An 18,004-nucleotide genomic window follows, 5' to 3' on the forward strand; every position below is an offset into this window, starting at 1 on the left:
AGGCATGTGCTGCCCCAGAGCACGCTGGGAAATGAAGTATTCATAATGACTCCTTTGTTTTCTGCAACATACCGAGCAGCCATTAAAAATTAGGGAACATTCAAGCCAATTCCTCTAGCAGTGTGACCAATTGAAGACACAGTTTGTCCCTGTTTAGCAGACAATAAAAGAAACAAATGGAAGAAGTTAATTATTTTATTAATGTTGATGAGATGGGGTAAAGATGGGCATTTAAAATGTCAAAATATTTTTATGTAAGTAGTACAATGGTAGGAACAAACATCTCTTACATGCAACTCTGGTGTGCCCATTCAACGCATCAATATTTAGAAATCAAGTTTGATATTTAAGTATATTTAAAAACATGATTTTTTTTCCTTTTTTGGGGGGGGTGGATAACATTTAAAACAATCGTCTATTTACAACAAATGGCGAATTCATAAAAAAAAACATGAAAAATTGAAAAGAAGTACAATGCTGGTGATCACCATTCAAGCATCATCAATATAAGTGTCAGTTTATGTTCTACACTAAGTAGAAAAACTAAACAAAAGGCAATTGGGAGGAAAAAACCAACATACCAGTCCATACCATTGAAACACTTGTTAGGTGTAAAACTGTCAGATGTTAAGGAGAACAGCCGATTATCGAGGGCTCCATTGCAGTGCTGATTCTGATGCCTCCTGTATGTTTAACTTCAAGGTGTTAGCTGCTACACAACCAATCTTAAGTTCTGATCCAAGAGGACATTGACATACAAAAAGGACAAGTCACGATGCAATGCAGACCAAAATACAAAACTAAGGTTGAAATAGTTTTTATCAAATGACAAACGGGCTTTGGCACACCAGATGCTGAGCAGGCTGATACACAGAGAGCAGCTGTAGTGTCCCTGCCCTCTCCCATGAGATCGACAGAGGAAAACGTAAGCATTTATAGGAGATGGCAGGGTGCAAACGGGCCTGTTGCATCACCATGAGTCCATCGGACATAAGACAGTAAGGTATAGTAGGGCCAAAGGCCGGGCATTACAGGCTCAGGGTCCTCCTCCACTCTAGTTTGGTTTCTTGGGGGCATTTCCAAGGAGGAGAACGAAGCACGACAGGGGCTGACTCAATCGGATCTAAAGACGACAGCAACCTTCTCCTTTACCGCCCTGCTCACTTCAGGATGATGTGGTAGCCATCGTTTGTGTCATCTGAAAGGGGGAAAAATGGTGTTAAAAATAAACCTCTGATGATGAAGTTCGCAAAGGCTCTTTGTTAAATATAGAAACAGATTTCATCCTCATTTGTTGGTGCCGCTCAAATACCTTTCATTGTGTCCAATACAAAACATACTTCGTCCTGGAAGTTCTGAATCATCTGTTCAAATAAAGAATATGTTTATATTAGAAACAAAGCTGCTCGTTAGCATCCGTTATGAGATTCATGTAATCATGTGAAAAACCTGATCTTACCTCGTCACTGACCAGAACGTGAATGCCAGTCGGACCCTGTTTGAAGATCTGGCTAATCTGTATGGGCGAGATGTTAAAGAGCTGAGCCAACTTCTCCGTCAGCTCAGCAGCTGTGGGCTCCTCCAGGTAAATGGCGTGATACACTGCAGGAATAAAAGGAACAAAAACAGATTTGCTATCATAAAGTTTAACACTCACTTCCAGCTCTGACTTCTGAGCGCATCTGCTTTGTTTCTATTTACTCTTCTATTTACTTTAGCAGAGAATGCAACACGCCAAGGATCCTCTTAAGTATGGAAAATAATCTTTTAATGGCAGTTTATATCTACATTTATTGGAGAGTTGGTGAACTCTAGTTCTCCTTATTTTCCAGGAAATGGTCTGTTACCCGAGTCTAAAGGTGTCACTCACCTCCAAAATGATCTGATTAAATCATGCTGCTGGGCACATATTTACTGGTATTTTGGGGAAGTATAAACATTTTATTCCACTTTACATGTGATGATCGGACTGTTCTGCGCATGTTGTTCAGTCAAACGTGTACTGCCTGTGGGCTACTAACCAAAGAAGGTGTTGATGGCAGCATCTCCGTTTTCGTGTTTCACCTGCTGCTCTCGGGTCTGCTGAGACTCCTGGCAGACGTAGATGGTCAACCTGGGACGGACCACCCTGAGAAGAACAATCAAAGTGAAACAGCAAGTCTACAACCGGAACCGAAGCAAAGCAGTTTACTGGTGAGTAGACCCACCGTCCCTTCAGTGCATTGAAGAGTCTTATACCATCAGCGGGCCCACAGATCTGTATGACATCCTCCCTGGTCAGCTTCAACAAGTCTGCCCCTAGTGCACACGAGCAGTCGCGATATGAGCGCGTAGCCACGGGGACCTTCGATCTACCGCGCAGTAAAACTTCAGAAAAAACTGAAAACAACTATAAAAAAGACATCTTGGGGCTCAACTGTGCGCACACGTCGCATTTAATTCTACTTAAACTGAAATATTAAAGGCTAAAGTTGAGTTTGCACATATTTTCAAGCCAACTGGGATTGATAAAAGTAAACTGTGAGGTTCTGTGCAGGTTTACAGATTTTTATTGCAGGTGTCTTTTTTGTGTGTGCGAGCATCTAAACTTTCATTATGAAGCAAATGTTTTCCAAGAGACTGCAGATTTATATATAAATTTTCTTTTATTTCAGCTACGCATATCCCAACTTGTGTATTTAACATCGTTTGTCACTTTCTGAGACACTGGTAGGTTTTTATATTGTATCCTTGTCTTTAATCTACTGGCTGTATATTCATTCTTGAACTAAACTAAAACAAAAGGAGGGGAGAGGTGAAGGGTATTCGAACTTTTACCTGAGAAGTTTGTGAAGAGCCGACAGAAGGGTGAGAAGCGGTTTCTTAAAAGCCACTGTTGTGCGTCTTGAGGTGTTGCAGAGGGTAACAAATTCTGAAGACAAAACGATACTCAGAATGAAACACTCATGATAAACGGGTTCACAGGTCAATTGAACAGCGTTGCGGCACGCGTCCTGAACTAAAAGACACAAAGAAAAGGCAGATCTGTTACAAAGTCATGGCTCTCATCTTACAAAAACAAAGATTACACATGGATCACGCTTTGACTGTTTACAGAAAAGTGTCATTTAATTCTGATTTGAATTGAAAGAAGATGTGAAAATTATACTTGCTGATCTGCTGTAATCATGATTGGAGAAAGAAACTGATGCATGTAATGAAAGCATGTTAACAGAGATGGGATTAAACATGCAACAAAAGATCTAGAAGTGATTTGTAACAGAAGCAAAAACGTAACTGATAGATTTGTTAGACAGGGAAATTAGCATTGATTTGGGGCCTCAGCGAGGCTCCCGCTCTAGTTCATGCATGGGAATTTGATAAAATGCCCATCCTTCATTTTTAGGAATTTATGTAAACCACAAAAAAAATCAGGTGTTATGTCTGCACAAATGTTCCAAGGTTAAAAAATACAAACCATTTTCTGAATAAGTACAGGGTTGAAAACTGTTCCAGAGTCTTCAGGGTGACCTTGAATTTCTGCTTTATTGAGTCTCACATCTCGAGACAGATTAGACTCATTCCTGTTTACGCTCATGTTCTCAAAGTGCCTCCGCTGAGAATCAAACAGGGGGCAGATGTTTACCCGCCAGATGTCAGCTGTACATTTGTGAATATTAATATGTGATGGTTCAGCGAGGCAGAACCAGGCCTGGCAGTAAATGCAGAAGGCAGGAAAGCTACTCACATCTATAACCTGAACAACAGGCTCAGGCTGGTGGTTTGGTGATCCATTTCTAGGGTGAAACAAAGAATGTGTCAATGGAAGAATACTCAAAACCAGCTAGGCATGCTTTATTATTGCATTAAGGTATCATTAAAATCAATCACTTTTACCCTTCGGAGACTGGGAAGCTGTTGTGCGTGTTGTTAAAACCAGGAGATGGGGAATTGTTGACATAAGTGGCTTCTGGCCAGGGAGAGCACTGCAGCAGAGCAAGATTACATTTAATACCCCTTTCAGCAGATGCTATTTAAACATCAATTTGTCACATGTATTTTGTTTTGGACTGCTGCCAAGAGAAAATCAGACATTAATTAATGATGTTCAAATGTTATTATTTATAGAGCTTCTTCTCCCGAATCCAGAATTTGACCTTTGACGTCATCCCCGATAAACTGACCTCTGTCAAGATCGTGGTTTCATATGAGGGCTGGTACTTTTCCTTTTCCTGCGGCGCCCTCTTCTCCATCTTCTCCCGATCTGTTTTCTGTTTTCTGTCTGCGCCTTTAGGCTGAATCCCATCACATCATTGCCGGGTTATTTAAAGCGATGAGCATAAATCCTCAATGTTTCATGATATTCATGTTTCCTGTCATCCTTCACCTTGAAGACTTTGATCTGACAGGAAGCAGAGTGAAGGTGTTCTGTGTACTCCTCATTCTCGTTCTCCTTAAAAGTGTCAATCTGGACGCGGAACGGTACACCTTTTTCTCCTCCGTGCTTCCGCATAGTGAATTCTGTGCTGATACAGTGGACCTACAAATGTAAAAGAACGGAAACAAAAATGGGCCGATTCCTAAAACAAACTTGTCTTTGAAGCAAAGGAAGGTTTTATGCTTGGTGAAAGTCTCCTTCCAGGTTATTATTTCTTCATGTTTATTTGTATGACAGTGACTGAAAGAAACCATCTGAGAAAGTGAATGAGAGGAAATGTTATCCATGACGCTACCTGGATAAAAACTGAGGTTCTTTTTGAAGGATCCCAAAGGAACTCAACAGTGTTAAGCTGTGTGGGGTTAGCTCTGGGGTCAATTATACCCACAGACATGGGGATATCTGAAAGAAATCAGCATAAAACAGGTTGGTAGAGTTCGGGACAAAGAGGTCTTAGTTAAAAATGCTTCATCTAAAAGTGAATTCATTCGAAGGGTTCTGCACTCACCCAAATCAAGGATGCGATCCCCGGGCCTGTTCCAGCGCCAGCCTTCCAGCTGCTGATGTTCTGTGTACTGGAGTCGTCTGTCGTGAAACACCACACGGATAATGCTCTGAAATTTAGAGGAATTCATTTGGAGATAGTCTTGGCAGGTGCTCGCACCACATTTATGGATGCAAATGCGAACTGTATGCGCAGGTCTTACCTTCACCATTTTACCAGTGATTTCCGGAAGTTCCCCAATTTTCCGATTGTCGAGCATTCTAATTTCATAGGACTGACCTGCAACCGTAAAATACTCAGACAGTGTAGTTCACTGGATGCAAAGAACCTCATTCCAACATGAAATGTTTGCAGTGGAGTCTGTGGATTCTATGAGGTTGAGTTGCTTTAATCCAAGCAGCAAATACAAACTTGTTACGTCAGACATGGTTGGACACTTGAACACAAACAATACAAGAACAAGAGGTATAAAAAATAGATCACTTGCCAATCAATTATTCTTATTTTCAGCTGCTGTTCACTTTTTACCAACATAAATGCACTCCTGAGCACAGTGATGCTGACCTTGGTTGAGGTAGGTGAGTGTTTCATCATGCAGTTTAACAGCAGGCGAGGTAGGTGCACACAGAACATACTGAAAGGGAAGGATCATATTCTCATTTTCTGAAGGCAGGCTGGACTCCTCCTGCTTGAAGATGGGAAGGGCAAGAACATCACTGGAGGAAAGAAGACAGACACATATATCACATGTACTGACATTAACACGGTGGACCCAGATTACCCACAATGCCTTACCTTCAAACTCATGATAAAAATAAGTCAAACAGACTAACAACACCCATTATCATCAAACATCCAACAATAATCGGTCATGCTGTCTCCCAGCTTTGCGCTTCATATTGGGGTTGCTATGGGAACAGCAATAAATGCCAGAGTATCCACTCAGGATCTCATTGCTCCTTTCAACTGAAGAATTTCAGCCAGAACATGGTCTGAGCTATTCAATAGTTTACTCAGGCAGCCACAAAAGGCTGCAATCTTTTTAAAAAGATTGACTTGTGTACAAAATCTCTGAGAAAACATACAGAACAAATAAGTCAATATAAAAATAATGGTTAAGCTAGAAAGCACTATGAAATGGTAGGTTAGAGTGGCCGACGGGGCAAATCACCACCATAAATGGCAAAACACAGCCACACAGCAGAAAACACAACCACAAATCATATAAACTATCACTTCATAAGTATTTCCCGCATTAAACGCTAATCACCAACGTTGACGTATTTGTCCACCTGTAAAACCAGTCAGGACAGTTCCTCCAATCACCAAAGGTACCTATCTTTTCCACTTTGAGTTAATGTTGTAGTGTTTTCTGATTTGTTCTCCTCTCAGATTTGGGGTTGTTGCCTGCTTTGCAGTTGTGTTTTGTCCATCTCGGCCACCATAGTAGCGATTGAGCAGCTGATACAACTATTTAAACATTTTATGAAGATCAAAACTTAAAAGATCCTGTGTAATCTGAGTAGCCTTTAATTTACATTTGTTGTACATGTTGTTAAGGAATAAATCGTGGTACTACCTCATGCTGTAAGCCCCAGCACCGAGCTCCTGACCTATACCCGACAGGCTGGCATCGAAGTCCTGGGCCAGTCCAGACTCAATCACTTCATCAGTGAGGGGTAACTTTAGAGCCCACGCCATGGTGACGATGAGAGGCTCTGATGGCGTGGGGGTCCGTTTAAGCCCTGTTTAACCTGTATTCCCAAATCGTCCAATCTTGACCTGGGGAATGGAGCACACTTGGTAAACAGCGTTATCACTGAATGCCACCTGCACTTCACGTCGGGAATTTTTGGCAAGAAGTGAAGGGAAATATATAATTATTCGAGACATTTAAAGTAGATCTCATAAATGTTAACAGCAGAGCATTATTTAAATACAGAGCTCGGGGCGGTGGCGTTAAAAGAATCAGATTTTTGCGCAACTAATCAGCTTCTGCCTCTAAATATTCCCCGCTGCGTAGCACAGTTTCAGGGGAATTAGAAATGGAAAGATACCAAAATCCAGACAAAAGAGAAGACGTACCTTTTCACTAAAAGCGGGGCTACTCGTTAGCAACGCGACAGTGTCATGCCATCATGTCGCGCTCCTTCACTCCTGTTCTAAAATAAACATGTCAAGCTAAATACTACAAGCTAACTACATAGCTTTACTAAGTCCGATGATGCGCCTTCTGTGCAACAGCTGTGACCGATTCACTTTGATAATTTGCTTCTGAAACTTACATATGAACTATGACAGTTGGCAAAGAATGTCAAACATTTGAACTTATGTCATATTGTCCATTGCTTTTGTTTGTTTACCTAGCTTCGCTAAGGAAAGGAGCTGCCGTTATATTTTCTTGTTCCTCATATTTTTCCAAGCCAGCAAAGTGTGTTGAGGCTCATGATCGCCCCTAGCGGAAAGGACAGGAAACGCAAGAGGGGGCGATTAGTGGCGTCCAGGGTAAATTAAATCAACAAGAAATGTATGGCATCAAGGTGTTTAGAAAGCTTTATAAAATATTCAGAATATGAGATATAACAGGGGTAATTAGTAAAGATGCGATTTATTTGTATTATCTCATAGAAAATGACAAAATCATCAACTTTTTCCCCATAAGCCAGTAAATACCATGTGCTTTCCTTTTTGAGTCAAATTAATACTCATTATATTTTATCATGTTCATTTTGTTAAGTTTATAACTTGTTATATCAAATAATGTTTACTGTCCTAAACAGGAATGGTGTTTCCAGGTTAATAATTGTTCTGTATGTCTACTGCAATAATCATATAGAGACATTTTTAACTGGGTCATAAAATGCATTGTATGATACACAAACTCAAATAATGAACTCATACTCATGTCATATTTAACCATTTGTACATTAAAGTTCCACAAAAAGTTTCATTATTTCAATGCTTGCTGCTTGTCAAGTTGATAATAGCAAATTACCAGTACTGCTACGTTTTAAATGTAGTAAAGCCTTTTGATTTATGAGACATAGAACATAACATGAACACAAAACATAGAAATAAAATCTCTCACAATCATGTCTTGCAACATGCATTAAGACCATGTAAACTTTTTGTTTCCTCACTAAAGTGCAAAGAACTCTCAAAGATAGAAAGAACTGCCACGTTATTTCAATAGAAATGTAATAACGTCATACTGCACATGCAAACACTTCCAGACATTAGAATTATTAAATGTATTTAAAAAGATCTATCTTAAAGTAATAAAACTAAAAGGTCAGTACAAGTTCGCTTTTGTAGATTCGAGCCATTTTAGCAACAGTCACAGAGGTTAATCAAAAAGAAATGCTTAATATTCTCAGAGAATAGTGACGACAACACAGAGGGTACAACTGTCAAACTCAAATAATAATTTAAAAAAACCTTTACAGTTTACAGCTGTAGCACCACAAACGATAGCAAAAAACAACGCCTTAATTTTTAATAGGAAACTGTTGTCTGTGTAATATCACGAGAGACCCCTCACCATGGCAACGTGGCACATTTATCACCCACACGCTTGGAATATCGAAGCCAAATATTCCCTAAAAGTAGTGTTTCTGATTATCATTAAGTGTGATTGTCAAAATATTGTTACAGTAAAATGTCCATTGATAGCAAGTTCAGTTTTGGTGTTTCTTAGACAACAATTTCTTATGAAAATAAGGTTTTGCCTTCATCCAGAAGGCGATTACAGTATTTTTCATGTGCATATTTCTATGCCTATATCAGCTAAAGGAGAACTTAATGTAACAAAAGCATTTAGCAGTTATTTAAACTTGAACCTGTCAGCCAATACGCCAAAAATGAATTAGAGAATTGCAGCTTCAGATAATTTAGATGTTCTCTCAAACACCTTTTATAAAATGTTATTATTGCATTACTAGTGTTTTATTTATTATCATTACTGATAAAATGACCATGCACTTTTGTTTGGGTACTGACCACACAGATGAGTGACAGTATAGACTTAAAATACAGTAAGTAATATTCAGAATTCCCTAGACTTTCTCAAACAGTCCACACACATTTTTTCCATTAAACCTGGATCTGAAACTGTGCTGCTGCACTGAAAATTCAACCGGCCACAAGGCGAAAGCATCTGGTGGGATTCTTTCACTGCTGCGCCTGGAACACGTTGATTTTGCTCGTGTTTTTCAACGTCTGTCGCCTGTTGCAGAACCACACTCGAACCACCTCCCTGTCATAGTTCAGCTCTCGGGCAATTTCTGTGATTTCCTGTCCTGTGGGCAAAGCGTTCTTCTTGAAGTAGGAGTTCAGGACCTCTATGGCCTGTGGGGTGAAACTAGTACGCCGCTTGCGTTTTTTGGAGGGTTCCCCGCCAACGAACTCCATCAGGTTCTGCTGGCCCTTCTGGTTCCAGTGTTCGGCTTCAGCCAGCCATTTCTCCAACACTGGCTTCAGCTTCTGAGCACTCTTGGGGGTAATGTCCAGCTTCTCAAACCTGCCACATAAGATGCATTTCAGTTTTGTGATATCCGATCAGTTTTATTCATTTTTTTACAGCATTTACCTCGATGTACTCTGAACCTTTATCTACTGTATGTTCGCTTGCAGTTAGTAATTCCATAGCTACAGCTGATAATATACCTATGCTAATGCTCAACAGGATGTCATATATTCTCAGCCTGCTGCTGCCTGGGGTGTCTTCCTGCTAAAAGGTTTTTCCTGACACTTGTTCATGATGCTGCTTGCTCTGGGATCAGCCTCTGGGTTCCTTCAATCTCCTATGAGTAAGAATTTATTAGACTCATGAAGTATTCTCCATTTCGGGGCAACAAGAGCAGGACTCACCTGCAAATGGCAGACTGGCTGTAGGCCGGACCCTCGGTGGCAGTGAGGGCCTGGCCTACTTGTGTCTGTGTAAGCCCCAAGGACAGCCGCCGGATCTTGAAATTCTTGGCAAACTCTCGGATTTCCTCCAGATTAATACCGTCTTCGCCGCCGGCTCCCTGCTGAGGTTCTACAGCAGAGGAGAAGCTGGTTTAAAATACTCACCTATTTAAAAAAATAAATAAATAAACATGCACGTAAGCGAGTTTGGAAACGGGTGTACACACTGCTGACAAGCTGGCCCACTTTTGCCGCGTCACCACAGGCGATGGGCACAGCAGAGGACAGCGTGGGGGACGTCTTCAGTACAGACGGCTGCGGGGCGATGACGACTGGAGACGGCGTCGCAGATGAAACCAAAGACTGGGAACGTACACAGCACCGATAAAAATAGCCCACTGTCACATAAACGCGTCAGAAATAATGACACATATACAGCTGCTGGTCTACCTGTGCGCTTGGTTTGGAAAGTGCTGATGATGCGGCAGCTTTTGGCGGGACCGCGGCAGAAGTTGCGACTGCGGCAGAGCCGTTGCCCAGCGTGCCAACGATCTGACCCTGGGCGTTGAAGAGCAGCTGAGGGGTGACGGCCTGGACCTGAAGACCGTGGAGGGGAAGAGTCGGCGTTGCAGCCCCGCCACCTAGAGAGGCGGGGTTAACCAACAGTGGGAGCGTCCCTATTACCTGTGGAGAAATACAGATTATTTTCATAGTGGTGCACATATTATAACATAAATTAAATGTCATTTCAAGGGACTTGCCTGTCCCTGGGCATTTGTGATGATCTGACTGGTGATGCCAGCCATGTTGGACATTGCACCAGTGATGATGGGAGTGGAGGTGAGGGAACTGAGAAACTGGGGCTGAGCTCCCAAGGAAGCAGCACTGAACTGAGCAACAAACAACGGCGTGTGCTTAGAGAAAACAAAATCACATTAAAAGGCCAGCAGGACAGACAGACGGCATCTCACAATGGCAGGATTGATGGAGAGTCCCGCCGTCTGGAGGGCCGCCACAGAAATGTTGGGCGGAGAAACAGAAGTGGCGACGGTGGTCGGCTGGGCCGCAGCCGCCTGAGCGGCGGTGACCTGGGAAGCGGTCACCTGTGATGGCTGAGAGGTCACCTGTTGCGTGGCTGCCTGCAGCGGCTGTATGGAAGCTGCTTGTGGCTGGAGCATTGTCTGCACTGTTGCAGCTAAGTTAATATAGAATAACAGAATAAAATAAAAGCTGTACAAGTTAGCTTCTTTCAAAGAATAATTGATACTGAAGAGTTGACCGATGTAGTGCTGAGAATGCTGATAAAGCTGCAGCTGTTTGTTACCTTGCAAGCCTGCGAAGGGCAGTTTGAGGAGGTTTCCGGCCACATTAGTGGCTGCAAACCCAGGAAGAGAAGCTAAACTGGTTGTTGGCAAGGTGAGAAGAGCCACTCCACCTTGACCACCAATTGGGCCTGGAACGCTGAGGGGGATGAGTAAGGGCTGGCCTAAGGATCCTGTCTGGGCCATCATGCCAGTCATGAGAGTGGCCAAACTCTCCTGAGACAGCACCTGGTGTAACACGAAGAAATACTAGCATATGGCACTAAATAAAAAGAAAATATGATACTGTCCAAAGACTTTGAAATAAAAAAAAGAGCAGAATATAAGTTTTATATACATATATAATCACAAATCTGAAGGTGTGGCACCTGAGGACAGCCCTGTATGGTGATGGGTAGAGTGGTCTGGGGCTGGGGCAGCGACACGCTAACAGGAACAGCAGGTGTCAGTGTGTGGAGGTCAGGGACTGAGGCTTCTGACGCCACCAGCTGTGTGCCTGGCCCTGCAGAAAGGCACCGTTGGTTTTTAATTGACATCGGAATGGATGATGGCCACACATTTTAGCTGAGCATTTACCTTCCTTTCCAGGGCTCTGGGACATGGGATTTCCAATCTGTGCGCCACCAACGGCGGGTTGATCCGTGAGCCGAGCCTCTTCCTCTCTGGCATTACCTTCGCTCTTCCCATCGGGTGCTGATGATGGGACAGGTGCATCCACTTCTTTCCATCCATTCCACTGACGATCGGCAAGTATGACCGTCCTCCACGGTGGCTCTACTTGAGGGTCTTCGGATGGCGGTAGAGGCCGATCCATTGTCTCGGTCTCTCTGTGCAGTGTTGTAGCTTTATCCCTCTGGCTCGGCGGAGCGTCGACCTCCACCTCCAGCACCCGTATCGTCTCCTGGCCAGACATCACAATGACCTGCAGAGCACATGTGGGAAAATGCTGAGATGACTCGAACGCAAAGGATCTCTTTTCTGGAAACATGGTCGATCCATCGTCACTCTGTTGTTTAGGGCTCTACAATTCACAGTAGCTGGATGAATAATCAGCGCTACTGTATATTAATGTACATGTGTGTTATTTTAACATTCTCACAGCTGATCTGGTACCAGGCTAATGTCAAACAGTGATGAAAGACCTACAGGTGATGCGGCAAACCCACCAGGACTGGAGGCCAGCATGCAGACAAGACAAGTAGAGAGGAGGATGCATACCTGGATGTCTTTGCCAACGTGCAGGATTTAAATGGCTGAAAAATGACTTCTGCAGTCAGACAGAGAATGGCTAAAGAAAACAAGAGAGGCCAAGCACATGTTAGGACACAAACACTCCGACAAGCAACACCCAAAAGAAAAGGAAATTAAAATAAATCCAAAAAAATGACATGAATTAGAAGCGCACGGGTGCACCGGAGCAGTGAGGTGGCTCAGGCTCACAGGCTTTCCCGTGCATGGACAGCATGGCTTCGAGATACTTAAGCAGAATGTAAGCAGTTTAAATAAAAACGCACATCAGAAGCATCAGGCAGCAGGAATTAATATGTGATGCGATCAAAAAGCTGGCGCTGAACTCAGTGTGCTTTTGTGGAAGACTTTTGTTGCAAAAGGAGGGATGCGAGAGCGTGAACGGCGACAGGAGCAAACCTCTGGGATTTTAGCTGGAAGAGAAAACTGACTGGTACCTGCTCATTGACAGTAAGTGGGCCATCCTTGGTGGGGAGATCCTGGGAGTTCATGTCTCAGAGCACTCTTCTATACATTCTGGGTAAAGAAATTAAAATCATAGGATAAAAATGGGGCGAAAGGTTACATTTTGGAATTTAATCAGTGATGAAGGAATAAATAATATTCTTGATGTGAGTTGAGTGTAGTCACACCTCAGCGTGACCGAACAATCTTAAATCAAGTGTCTCTACTGAAGACTAAAGTGCCCTTTTTGACAACATACTACACCTCCATCCTGGGTGTCCCAGCCCACAGGACAGAGCATAAAATGTTCTTTCAGGCAGTTCCAGCACACAAAAGTGCCCTTTCAACTGTTTTTTAAATTCTCCCCCTCTTATCTGAGAACCCCAGAGGTCACCACCAGTACAGCAGGGGTTAAATGTCGGTTAAAGCAGATCCACACACGCAGACAACTGTTGTGTTTTGTTTCCTTCACTCCCGCATTTCTGTCATTGCGGGTCCAGACTGTTTGCAGGGGCCTGCGAGCAGGCCACGGTGTGCTGGGCTTGAACCGCAGGGATCGTGATGAAGGACGCTGATCCCAGACGTGACGTGTTCAACTGATAAATAACAGATTAAATAACACGGTCCGTGGTGTTTTGATTCCCTGTTGCACTGGCCCGTTAGAAACGAGGATCTGTCAAAACTTCAGCGGGTGTTGATGGGCTCCCCACCCCCATCCTGCCCAATAAAAGTCTCGCCGCTCGGGCTACTTTTGCAGACAAGCACCAACCACCAAGTCCGTGCGACAGAAATCACCCCAACCAGTGCCCAGAGATCGAGTATTATGTATTTCCTTCTCTTTATCATAAATATATAAATTATGCTAATTACGAGCATTGCATATTAACCAAAACTCATTTCCTCTCATTTCGCTGCTATGCGCGAAGAGCAAATTCCGGTTGTTGTATTCAACTTACCGCGTAAAATGCAGCTTATTTTCTGTAATCCCCGCTCTTACAAGGGTCCTTGTCACTGTTTATTTCAGTCACGCATAATTAAAAATTCATCTCAGCTCGCAGACTGGCGCTGAGACTGCACACAAAAGAGGTATTTGCATTGATAAGGAGGCTTGCAATTTTAGGATGTCCGCTTTCTAAATATTTAATGACGATGTCCTTTCTGTGACAGTTCAGATGAGCAGAAATCCTTGACGTGTCTCACAAAATCCCATTTGAGCCAAAAAGTCGGGGGAAATGCCACAAATTTGGCCTTTTGCACTACGTCATGAACATAATTTATGCAAGAAAAAATCTTGCATGGAAAAATGTCTGCCTCGGCTTGAGAGGTGCCATGGTTCTCTTAAAGGGGACGCGGCACAAATACGAGCGGCGAGGCGTGAATCTGTGCGCCAGCACTGCAAATCAAACCAAATGATTAAACAAAAGCCACTTTAGACCGAAAGCATATGCAGAAATAGACGCTTGAACGAAATCATCTTATTTTTCCCAACCAATGAATTCATATAAGTGATCATACAGATACTCATATTACTGTTTTTTAATGAAGTGTGTTTTTTCCCATTGCAGAAACTAAAAAAAAACCCACATAAATCTGACAAAATGCAGTGTTATCTATAATTTAGTTGTATAGACAGTAGAGGGTGTCCTACATTTTAGATAATAGTTATATATGTGCCTGTACGAATTAAAAGAATATTCTGTTGTTTGGGGTCAGTGTGGATAAATTAGAATAATGCTTTAAGAATTGTTTTTCACGATTTATATTGTCACCGTGGACATTTTGTCTTGATGTAGTGTGTGTCTAATAAGTATTTACCCTAAAAAAGTGTCTGACCTCGACTTTAAACTATTTATTTGGCCGTAGTTGGCCCTGGCTTTTGAACAGTACCTGATTTCCGCCACTGGGGGCGCTCTCGCCCAAATCGCTTCGGTCGAGTCCGAAACCACAGATCGAGAGCGGTGACGTCACCACTTCCACAACAACAAGAAGCTGAAAAACAAGGAAGTGAGTGATTGTCAGAGTCGTAACCTGTTTTAAGGCCGTGGCAACATACGAAGGTCCCGTTTTTCTGATTTAACTCAGTATCCGCATCGATCCACAAGCATGAACAACAAAGGTTTGTCTTCACACACTCCGCGTAGAGTCAGCTGTGAGCTATTTGCTCAAAGATGCCGACGTTTGGTCCGCCGAAGCGGACTCCAGGTTTGGGTTAGCTACGTAATGTTACAGCACAATTAACGGATGTCCACGGTGGAGTCCGTGCAAATCGCCCCTAACGCGAAAACTCCCCGCGATGTAGCAAAAACCTTCGGTTTGGATGCATTTTTCAGCGAGCTGTATTTACGCAGAGGTATTTTGCGACGGGGACACATTTTAATTGTTTTGGTTTCGATTGTTTTGAAGTCCGCAAGCCCGTTTCCAGAAAAGTTAAGCTGCAGCTGTAGCATTTAGCCGGAAAGGTGGTTATTATTTTCAAAATAATCAGAACTACTCGCGTGTTAAATGGAAAATAATGACGAACCTAACAAAGAGAAATGCTTAAATTAAAACACCAGTAATGCACCATTTTTGACACTAGTGTTTTATCACCATCTTAACGTGTTTCATTTGTGTCATTATGTGCTAAATAATTGAAATGGGTCAGATTAAGCGTGGCCCTCTCCAAACACGTTCAGTATTTTTTTTTAGTTAGAAATCAATGGGGTTTTATCATTTCTTATTTTTTACTCATGTGTAGGGTGATCAGACTCGTTCAGATGTTAATAAGCTGGATGTGCTTCTCTTTAGCCTGGGCATTCCAAAATCCTGCCTTTGACAAACATCAGTGCATTTAATTTTATGTAAAATAACAATAAACCAGGAAACCTATTCATCTGAAATGCTAGATCCTTTAAAAAAAAAAAATCGAATACCACCGCATTCCTTATTTTTTACTGCTAAAACATCACTCTCTGCTATCAACAGTAAACATTACTCATTTATTGCAGATTATTTAAAAATAAAATGACCCATTTTCTGTTTTCCAGGTTCCTATCCACAGCAGGCCGTCTACCCTCCGCAGAGCACTGCACCTGTATACCCTCCTGCTATGCAAATGTCTCCTCAGGCACCTCCATACACAGACACACCCCCTGCATATTCTGAGGTGACTGTTGCATCCATGAATACACAGATACACCCATGTATACACCCTGCCATAGCAACAGTCCTCACAGCGTGTAAACCTTAAAACCTGTGCTCCTGTCTGCAGATATACCAGCCCAGATATGTGCTTCCACCTCAGGTGCCTGGCCAGCTGCCTCAGATGTCCTCTCCATATCCTGGTGCTCAGGTGTACATGCCCATGCAGCCACACATGTCTGTTGGCCCCGTGGGTCAGAATGTACCCATGGCTTACTATCACATGGGAGCTGTGTACCCTCCTGGCTCCACGGTGATGGTGGATGGTGGCTTTGATGCTGGTGCTCGCTTCACAGCAGGCAGCGGCGTTAATATCCCAGTGAGTATCCAGCTAGGAACTACAACACACACACACACACACGCATTTTCATTTGCTTAAAAGTAACTGATACATTTTTTTACTAGCATTTGTATGATGTGCTACTGCCTTTCCTGTTGTAAATGAATTGTAGCTACGTTAAAACAAATTAAAGCCCTGACATCGAAGGCTGACTCAACAAAGAGGGGCGCAGCGACCTCGGAATTCTGACAAAAGTCAGTCAGAAAAACAGGGTTTATATTGATTTTAGTATTTACGTTCACATTTGAGCATCAGAAAACCGAGCTGAATGTTCATCTCGGCTTATGATTCCACTTCCTTTTAAGATAAAACAGGGCACCAGGGTCACATAACTCCACCTGAAAGCTCAGTTCTCTGTTATCTCTTCTCTGTTGTAGCCTCCACCTCCTGGACACCCCCCCAACGCTGCTCAGCTGGCTGCCATGCAGGGCGCCAACGTTGTAATGGCGCAGCGCAAGAGTAACTGGTTCACTGGTGGCTCCAGTGGAGGGTATACCATCTGGTAACAGAGAGTCCTCCACTTCTCCTTCATGCCCAAACCTTCTTCCTGTCCCAAATGATACCCCTTAGTCCCCCCCCCCCCCCCCCCCCCCCCCCGCTCACCCATCCCATAGGCCTCTCTCTACAGGCTGCTTGGCCATGCCACAATACTGATATCACCTAATGGAATGTAATATTTTAGAGCCCTCCTGAAAGGTACAGTACTCCACTTCAGACCTCTAGGTCAATTGAAAAATGTGGACACATTAAACTGTTAGGTCATAGAAACATTCTATATTTCCTTATTGGATCAGCCTCTTTTAGTCATTCCAGTTCAGGCTTCCTCTGCTTACTCTGCGTTTTTTTCCCCCCTTGATAATAAAACAGAAAGGATCAGAATGAGCATCCGGATGTTCGTTTCTAACTCTTAAACTGTTGTACATGAAGCCTTCAGATACCCGCCCCGCGTTCCATCGTCTAGCTGCTTTATGGTGAAAGTACGTCGCGATTACAAAGATTCAGCGACGACGCAACAAACGAGTCTCCACCTGTCTGTTCTGAAAAGTTTTAGTGTAGTTAATTCATGGATGTGTAATACTTCTGTGTAAATACCAGTATAATAATTATGAGAAATACTGACTATACACTCAAAAAAAAAAAGAGAATAAGCATCCTGGATGCGTTTAGTTAGAATTGTCTTGTCCTTTGCACAGTATTCAAATAAAAAAAAAAAACACAGCAAACTTGTTACACAGTGAACTGTAAAAGTTTGTCATATATAAGTCACCTATGAATTAAATGAATAAACTTAAACGAATAATCCAACAAAAGTGTTCATGCAATATTAAGTGGTTTACTGTACCTTGTTGGGCGACCTGTAGATGATCTTAGTCGAGTGCTGAAGAGCACCAGGAATAGCCCTAATTTAAAGTTAAGTAACTTCAGTAAACTTAAAGGAAAGAAATTTCAAGTCAATCCAAACAGATAAACGGAAGAAAAGGGGTGGTTGGTGTAACATTTCAGCTTTTTCTTTTGTCTCCTCTCCTCTGTGTCACCGTCGGATACCCAGAGTTCTTTCACTCGATGTTTGTGACATTTACACAACTGACGTTCGTTTCTTTTGCGTTTCCTCGCAGAATCGGTTGGTATTTATTCGTTGG

General features: G+C 42.7%; 3 protein-coding genes across 6 annotated transcripts; 1 reads left to right on the plus strand and 2 right to left on the minus strand.

The window, feature by feature from the left end:
- Positions 1-179: 179 nt before the first annotated feature.
- tfcp2 (transcription factor CP2) lies at positions 180-7,352 on the minus strand. 3 transcript variants are annotated; one of them, XM_029834073.1, is made up of 17 exons: positions 7,286-7,352; positions 6,502-6,704; positions 5,487-5,638; positions 5,125-5,201; positions 4,926-5,031; positions 4,713-4,819; positions 4,367-4,519; positions 4,164-4,274; positions 3,877-3,965; positions 3,728-3,776; positions 3,458-3,595; positions 2,818-2,911; positions 2,208-2,298; positions 2,022-2,128; positions 1,460-1,602; positions 1,313-1,364; positions 180-1,198 (listed from the first exon to the last, which is right to left on the minus strand). In XM_029834073.1, the coding sequence occupies exons 2-17, from the start codon at positions 6,621-6,623 to the stop codon at positions 1,161-1,163; spliced, it is 1,629 nt and encodes a 542-aa protein (XP_029689933.1). In that variant the 5' UTR covers positions 6,624-6,704; positions 7,286-7,352; the 3' UTR covers positions 180-1,160. The 3 variants fall into 3 exon arrangements, with proteins under 3 accessions (XP_029689933.1, XP_011601006.1, XP_003963509.1); XM_011602704.2 differs by having other exon boundaries at positions 7,008-7,349; XM_003963460.3 differs by lacking the exon at positions 3,458-3,595 and having other exon boundaries at positions 7,008-7,349.
- Positions 7,353-7,511: 159 nt separating this feature from the next.
- Positions 7,512-14,863, minus strand: pou6f1 (POU class 6 homeobox 1). Of its 2 annotated transcripts, XM_011602706.2 has the most exons (12): positions 14,732-14,834; positions 13,801-14,237; positions 12,838-12,916; positions 11,729-12,074; positions 11,521-11,654; positions 11,155-11,380; positions 10,802-11,025; positions 10,592-10,720; positions 10,281-10,514; positions 10,058-10,193; positions 9,792-9,960; positions 7,512-9,441 (listed from the first exon to the last, which is right to left on the minus strand). In XM_011602706.2, the coding sequence occupies exons 3-12, from the start codon at positions 12,889-12,891 to the stop codon at positions 9,093-9,095; spliced, it is 2,001 nt and encodes a 666-aa protein (XP_011601008.2). In that variant the 5' UTR covers positions 12,892-12,916; positions 13,801-14,237; positions 14,732-14,834; the 3' UTR covers positions 7,512-9,092. The 2 variants fall into 2 exon arrangements, with proteins under 2 accessions (XP_011601008.2, XP_029689121.1); XM_029833261.1 differs by lacking the exon at positions 13,801-14,237 and having other exon boundaries at positions 10,802-11,380; positions 14,732-14,863.
- dazap2 (DAZ associated protein 2) lies at positions 14,843-16,926 on the plus strand. The gene is made up of 4 exons (NM_001078634.1): positions 14,843-14,960; positions 15,871-15,989; positions 16,095-16,343; positions 16,742-16,926. Exons 1-4 carry the CDS (start codon positions 14,948-14,950, stop codon positions 16,868-16,870), a joined length of 510 nt encoding a protein of 169 aa, NP_001072102.1. The 5' UTR covers positions 14,843-14,947; the 3' UTR covers positions 16,871-16,926.
- Positions 16,927-18,004: the final 1,078 nt, after the last annotated feature.

Source organism: Takifugu rubripes, chromosome 3 (assembly GCF_901000725.2).
Source record: "Takifugu rubripes chromosome 3, fTakRub1.2, whole genome shotgun sequence".
NCBI classification, from domain to species: domain Eukaryota; kingdom Metazoa; phylum Chordata; class Actinopteri; order Tetraodontiformes; family Tetraodontidae; genus Takifugu; species Takifugu rubripes.

Excerpts from the sequence above, each read along its gene's own strand:
- pou6f1 (XM_029833261.1), bottom strand. The coding sequence starts at position 12,891 with ATGAACTCCCAGGATCTCCCCACCAAGGATGGCCCACTTACTGTCAAT. Across the intron at positions 12,075-12,837 it reads CACTTACTGTCAATGAGCAG|GTCATTGTGATGTCTGGCCA; the intron begins GTACCAGTCAGT and ends TGTGCTCTGCAG. Across the intron at positions 10,194-10,280 it reads TTTCCAAACCAAGCGCACAG|TCTTTGGTTTCATCTGCGAC; the intron begins GTAGACCAGCAG and ends GTACGTTCCCAG.
- dazap2 (NM_001078634.1), top strand. Across the intron at positions 15,990-16,094 it reads CACCCCCTGCATATTCTGAG|ATATACCAGCCCAGATATGT; the intron begins GTGACTGTTGCA and ends TCCTGTCTGCAG. Across the intron at positions 16,344-16,741 it reads GCAGCGGCGTTAATATCCCA|CCTCCACCTCCTGGACACCC; the intron begins GTGAGTATCCAG and ends TCTCTGTTGTAG.
- tfcp2 (XM_029834073.1), bottom strand. The coding sequence starts at position 6,623 with ATGGCGTGGGCTCTAAAGTTACCCCTCACTGATGAAGTGATTGAGTCT. Across the intron at positions 1,603-2,021 it reads TGCCATCAACACCTTCTTTG|TGTATCACGCCATTTACCTG; the intron begins GTTAGTAGCCCA and ends TTATTCCTGCAG. Across the intron at positions 1,199-1,312 it reads TGTATTGGACACAATGAAAG|ATGACACAAACGATGGCTAC; the intron begins GTATTTGAGCGG and ends TCCCCCTTTCAG.